General features: G+C 40.4%; 1 protein-coding gene across 1 annotated transcript; it reads right to left on the bottom strand.

Moving 5' to 3' along the window:
• Positions 1 to 2679: 2679 nt before the first annotated feature.
• LOC124673039 (mitochondrial pyruvate carrier 4-like) lies at positions 2680 to 5727 on the bottom strand. The gene is made up of 6 exons (XM_047209174.1): positions 5598 to 5727; positions 5402 to 5477; positions 4139 to 4237; positions 3966 to 4018; positions 3035 to 3108; positions 2680 to 2940 (listed from the first exon to the last, which is right to left on the bottom strand). Exons 2-6 carry the CDS (start codon positions 5454 to 5456, stop codon positions 2886 to 2888), a joined length of 336 nt encoding a protein of 111 aa, XP_047065130.1. The 5' UTR covers positions 5457 to 5477; positions 5598 to 5727; the 3' UTR covers positions 2680 to 2885.
• Positions 5728 to 6586: the final 859 nt, after the last annotated feature.

Here is a 6586-nt window from a genome sequence, read left to right as displayed (position 1 = left end):
TAAGAAGTCGTTTGGTATTCATCATTTTGGGCCTTGAATCCTGAAATTCATTTTGAAATTTCGGTATCCATCATTTTGGGCCTTGAATCCTGAAATTCATTTTGAAATTTCATAGGTAGGCTGTTTGGTTGTAACATAATTGGACCGTTATTTTATTTAGAAAATCTAGCAAAATAACGCTACGGGTAAACACGATTCCGAGCTTAGACCTATCATTCACGTGTTTCTCTATGAAAATCATTGACAAATTCAATATTGAATTCTACTATCATTTGCAATTTCTATAGCAACCAAACAAATATCCATTTATGAAATTGCAATATAAATGAAATGAATATATGTATTTATTTCAAAATGCTACAAATGAAAGCAAAACCTGGCTTCCGAACGACTTCTAAGGGTTAATTAGATAGACAACACTCCAATTCTTAGCTATTTTTAACTTTCGAAAAACGCCACCACAATTCTATGTACATCTCACATATGCGCCATTAGAGCATCTTCAGTCGACATTTGGGGGACCGCTGATAAAAAATGGAGAAAAGGACCACCGATAAGAAATGGAGAAAAATGCTTTTTCAGTCGCGTCCTTTAAAGCTAAGCAGCGTTACATTTTGTGTCCGGCGTTCTCGGTAGAGATTCTGTGTATAGAGTCTACCAGACGCTTGACACAAAAACAGCGTCCGGATGCATGCATGCAGCCCCTAGTCTCCATATGACATTTTTTTCCATACGTTTTCTCATCTACTTTTCGCACATGGGGTGGTCCTCTCTATTAAAATGCATCTAGACGCTGTTTGAGGAACACGGCTGAGAAGAACCTCTTTTTGTGAAACCCTAGATTTAATTTGTCAAAAGTTGCCCCCGGAGCTTGCTCGTTGTAAGAGCTCTATGGACGAACCTTGGGAGCCTTCAATTTGATTGTGGATGTGTGTCCCAAGCTTTGTGTAAATGTTCCGGTTGCTACCTTAAAGGCTACTACTTAGTGGAGCGTGAACTAACCTTTATGGTTTTCTCACCGGAAAATAAGGTGATGCCTTGTTGGCGTTGGTGCCTTCGTGGCGCCACATTCCTCCAACGTGCATATACTTCCTAAAAAAGAAGGAACTGCGGTAATCATTCCCGTGTCTCCGCGTGCTTCACTTGGTTACCTCAATCCTCTACCACACTTCACTACTTGTATGTTGTTTACTTGCTTGCACCTTTTCATATTGGTAAATTCACATAGTTGCATATCTAAAAAAATTATCTTTTGTGTCAAGCTTAAATTGAAGCTTAAATTTAAAAGTAATTAAATTTTGATTAGCACCTATTCACCCCCCTCTAGGTTCTCATATGATCCTTCCACTCTATATTAATTAAATAATAACATGTAAAACCTCCAACGATAAAAACACTACAATTTTTCATACAAAATCTATTTTTGATGAACTTGGGCTCGTACAGAAGCATAATCTCTAAAACCCCACGTAGAAAAAAGGCAAATAGCAATCAAGAAAGATGATACCAATGATGTAAAGGTTTGAGATCTCTAAGAATGATATGATACAAGCTACTTAACCAAGATCCCTCTTGATAATATGGCTATAATCTTTAACCCGGTCTTCTTACAACCACCTCAAGACCAGTCAAATGGAAAATCTATCAAGTTGCCTTGCGTGTTTCACTTGCGCTAGATGATGAAGGTCATGGTCATGTCAAGGTGAAACACCTTTCATGGATACGTATGCTTTGTGCAATCCCGCAAATTTCTCCCCATACTCCACTACAGGAAAGCCTCACTTAGGTATATCTTCACATGTACATCAATACTATAAATTCTCACTATACCACGAGGTCACTTGACTATGCGCTTGAGATTAGGTCTTTGAGAATACAAAACCCTGTCTTGCTCTTTAATTATCTTCTTCAGGCTCTATCACAATCTCTCGAGATACATAATGAATTCTCCTCTTTACTTCATACTCTTGAGATAAGTAATCCTGCATGTATTAACACATAAGTCAAAGCAGGACAAACTTTGAGTTCCACACACATCTTCACTGAACTACACCAATATCAATAACAAGAGAGGAAGGCCGATGGGGAAGCTGAATTGTATCAGCACGGAGCAAGCTGGCAACTCCAACAAGTCAGATTCACAATATTTTTTTTAGCATACACCAAGAGTCATCCAAGCATCTTGCTTGTATGTTTGCAGCTAAAGACAAACGAGACACTGGTGTGTCAAAAAAGTTATATATATATATATAACATAAAAATTCTAAATCAATGGCATTTCTTATAGCACCACAAATGAAAAATAATACGAAGAGTAGCTAGCATGTTTTTTTAGCTATATGTTTCCTAGCAGCCTCTCACGCCGCATCTCTTCGAGAGCGGATAGCAGTGCGCGGGAAAATGCTAGCCAGCTGTGCCGTGGGCTTGGACGGGACCAGAGAAGAAAGTAGCGCGTGAGGCAAGCGAAAGATCGCTAGCGCTTGATCGGTTGCCTGATTTCAAGGTTTTTCGAACGGTTATTATGCCGTATTTACATCACCTACTGGATAAGCTTTTAGAACTTAAAATTCGTTATTTATTTTTTTTTCAAAAAAAAAAGAACTTCAAATTCGTGCATCTGAACTTGTATTCCGCCACTGATTCGTGACATAATCTGGGGAATGGCTAACTCACCACGAGTTGCTTGCATATGCAACGCTTTAATTTTGCTCAAACAGTAATACAATGGGGCAGTTGACATTTTCATGTCTTTTTGCGGCACAATGCATTAACATTGATTATTTTGATTACGGGTTCATGTCTCAACATTCTCCGCAGTGCAGCTCAAACCGATTCCAAGGTAGCAAGCAGGATATTGAAATTGATCAAACCGGTTGGTCGTGTCATTATCCTTCCACTGACGCAGCAGCTACCTCCTTTTCGTCTGAAAAGCAGTCTTCCCTGCAATGCGGAGGAGATCAACCAACACAAACAGCGTCATCTTAATATTCTGCAACAAATTGGATGTCACGGATTAGCTAGCACCGTAACAAACCTTATTTTACGGGAGAGCTGATACAATCCTGTACCGGCCATCGCAAGGCTAACGCTGAAAAGGTTCCAGTTTTTCTGAAAAAGAGTATAGCGTGAGATGACAAGAATTGGAACAGGAAACAGCACAGGAACAGTGGGTGCTCTAACAAAGAAAAGCCTCCTTGGGCAGGAAATAAAAATAACATGCAGAATCAAGATGTATCAGCTTTGGGCTCCCTCAAAAAAAGATGTATCAGGTTTGGTCTCCCTCAAAAAAAGATGTATCAGCTTTGGCTCCCTCAAAAAAAGATGAATCAGCTTTGGGCTCCCTCAAAAAAAGATGTATCAGCTCTGGGTAATTCACGAACAGGTATATGAGCCACATATTCAACAAGCAACTGAATACCAACAGCCCAGTCCTGGGAGCCATCAAGTAAATGCAGTACAACCGGGAAGATTGATGCAAAAAATATATCTTAGTAGCAAGAAATGTTGAGGCTTAAAACGAATATATTTCAGTTAAGATATATCTAATCCACATCACTTTATACGTTTCAGTGCACATCGTAATGAAAATGGACAGTAAGGCCTAGTTTGGCAATGAAGTTTTCTCAAAACTGAAGTATTGCAAAACTGAAGTATTTCAGTGCACGGGGGAGGAATACTGCAGTTTTGTGATACTATAAGTATTTCTCACTTTCGGCAAAGTTGATTTTTCTACCTTTCTCCGTTTCAGGAAAAAGAGGACCAAAGTTGTTTTTTAATACTTCAAAAAACCACGGTTTCTAGGATACTTCAGTATTAATACAACAGTTTTTCATCACTCCCAAACACATCAAAGTATTCTAAACTGCAGCAATTTAGAAAACTGCGGTATTTCCCAAAAACTTCAAAAATACTTTGCTACCAAACACAGCCTAATACAGTATATGTAACAAGTATCTATGGCTTACCGGTGTGATAACCGTGCTGTAGCGTGACCAGATGATTCCGGTGCAAGTAATAACTGCACATCAATGGAACAGAACAAAGCATGTGAGCAGCACACAAGAATAATAGACGGCAAACCAACAGCATGCCCGTCTGATATGCTGGTGCAGGATTTGACTAGATAACTTAAACATACCGACTTGCTGGGGATAGGATATCTTTTCAGTAGGCTTGGCAAAGTCGGCAACGTTCGCAATGCTGATCCCCCATTTAAATGTTGGAGCCCAAAAATGAACTGCAATGAAGGCCAGATCATATCGAACTCTCAAGTGATACTTAGATATGCATCACAGTTTAGTGCAAAAGAAATGCCAAGTATTGGCCATCATAATTGGCAATAATTCACAATACTAAAAAAGAAAACATCTTCACTAATACGAACTAGCAATTGAATATCAGTAAATATTTTCGTACGCCAAGCTTACCATGAAAATTTTGAGACATGAGAGCAAAGGGTATGGATATATCAGTTGTATGGTGAATTATAGATCGCTGATATGCTCCTTAGAGTCCTGCAACTAGGTTTTTCTGGACCAATATGAGAGATGCCTTGGTTGAGGGGTAAAATTATATGAGGGATTTTGTAACCCCGACTGTCAAACTTGCTAAAGATAACCTGGCCAGAAGAATCAGGGACATAACAGGTTCTTGGCTCCACATACCACATTGCGGAGTTTTAGAGTGGCTGCATGAATGGCAGTGCGAAGGTGCTTACTCCTTGAAAGTGAGGAGGAAGTGGAACTCGCAACTACCAGAATCTAATGGATCATAGGGCAATTTAAAAGTTAAGGACAACAGCCATTTGTAGAAGGATTCTGAATAGTTGTTGGCTCTAGGATTTGTTGGTTTCATGTTCAATTGTGTGATGTCCTTAGCTTGACTGTTATTTCGTTTCTTAGCGGTGGTAGTATTGTTTATCTCCGTGTTATTTCGTTTCTTGGCAGTGGTAGTATTGTTTATCTCCGTGTTATTTCGTTGACAAAAATTTAACAACCTCCTGAACTGATGTACTGAAACGAGAAAACAGAGTAAACACACACACTGACAAATATTATTTTCACATTTAAAAGATGCCAACAACCTGGAAATCCCAACGCAGCAACACAATATGAAACTGAAAGGGCACAGGAGGAAAATACATAAAATCCAGAGACAAGAGAACAAAGGCAACATTGAGATTCTGACAGCAACCACTTCAGAACCGGAAGATTCTACCAAGAGGATTGTGTGGTCGGCAGGGGCAAACAGGGGGTCATTATCGAGGTTTCTAGTTGTACACAATAATAGATGCGATCAAATGCGATCACGATGGTTTTGGAGCCAGCAGGATAACTGCAAGTATGCTGAAACCAGATGATCAAATAGCTGCAAAGTCAATGGTGGTATGAATGGCACTAACTGGTTTTGGGGCCAGCAGGATGGTTCCAAAGGGCTTGAAGCTTTGAAGAAGACATTCCAGTTACTGATGTGTACACCTACGAGCAGAAACAGAAAAGCATGCCTGAGATATCAGAAATTCTTGTAGACTCTCAATTACTGCTAGGTTTGCTGTGCTACGGTACTCTGCATCGCCAGCGAGAGCGCGGGGTTTTCACCTGCCAGGCGCCGGCCGGTCGCCGGAGCCAGGGAAGCCGCCGACGAGAAGAGAGGGGATGGCAGGGTCAGAGGAGAAGCGCGTGGACCGCGTAGTAGCCTGGTAGGTGGCACGCGAAGAATGGTCAGGAAACAAATCGAAGGCCGTGCGTGCGGGTATAGACTATGGAGCGATCGGTATGCACCGGGTGTTTCTCTTTGTGATGGCGTATGGACCTGGTGTGGTATGGACCGGGTGTTTCTCTTCGTGATGGTCATGTATGGACCTGGTGGTGTATGGACCCAACGACTCTCGTATGTGCATAGTAATATAGTATGCACTCCCTTCGTCCAAATGGATATATGTCATACGACCTACTCACTCCGGTCCTCAATTATATATTTATTGTATGTCTAATGAATTTAGAGTCTAGACAGATTGTAGTCTAGATTTTGCCTAAATCTACACAAGTGTTTAGAGTCAGAGGGAGTAATCCTTTTAGTTGTTCTAAATTTTAACTCATAATACGTGTGATATTTGTGTATGAAAGTGCGCTGCAGAGAGTGGAGAACCGCGATCTCTTTACGGATGTCTGTACACGGTTGAAAGATATGGCGAGGGATATTTTCTTTCCTACATAGGTGGCATCATAATCTACGGATTGGACCACCAATAACATCTTAAGCGTTCTACAGTTGCTCATGATTGATATGTAATTCGCCTTTGTTGTTTTTTACTTTGAGACTTTTGAGACTCTAGAATGGCTGCGCGCATGGTTATGCAGAGGCCGGGTGTAATTGCTTGATCAAGTAATAAAGCGCCCATTATAAAAGAAAAGGTTAGCATAGACCAGCCAAATGCAGATACAGCCCAGTGGTGGATCTAGATTTTTCTTTTTCTCTCATTGAAATATGTGATAAGATGAATTGTTACTGCTGGCTCCGCCACTGATACAGCCTGCAATTCTCATATTCTCATCGCAGAAACATTTTATATTCTGCTAATAAAATC

The sequence above is a fragment of the Lolium rigidum genome, chromosome 1 (assembly GCF_022539505.1).
Source record: "Lolium rigidum isolate FL_2022 chromosome 1, APGP_CSIRO_Lrig_0.1, whole genome shotgun sequence".
NCBI classification, from domain to species: domain Eukaryota; kingdom Viridiplantae; phylum Streptophyta; class Magnoliopsida; order Poales; family Poaceae; genus Lolium; species Lolium rigidum.
The sequence above is the reverse complement of the archived record's forward strand: the minus strand, read 5'-3'. Positions and strand labels throughout refer to the sequence as shown.

Bases quoted from the DNA above. Each gene is read 5' to 3' on its own strand.
- LOC124673039 (XM_047209174.1), bottom strand. From the start codon at position 5,456: ATGTCTTCTTCAAAGCTTCAAGCCCTTTGGAACCATCCTGCTGGCCCC. The intron at 4,238-5,401 runs GTTAGTGCCATT...CCTTCATTGCAG, and splicing joins TCCTGCTGGCCCCAAAACCA to TTCATTTTTGGGCTCCAACA. The intron at 2,941-3,034 runs GTTTGTTACGGT...TCCGCATTGCAG, and splicing joins CAGCTCTCCCGTAAAATAAG to GGAAGACTGCTTTTCAGACG.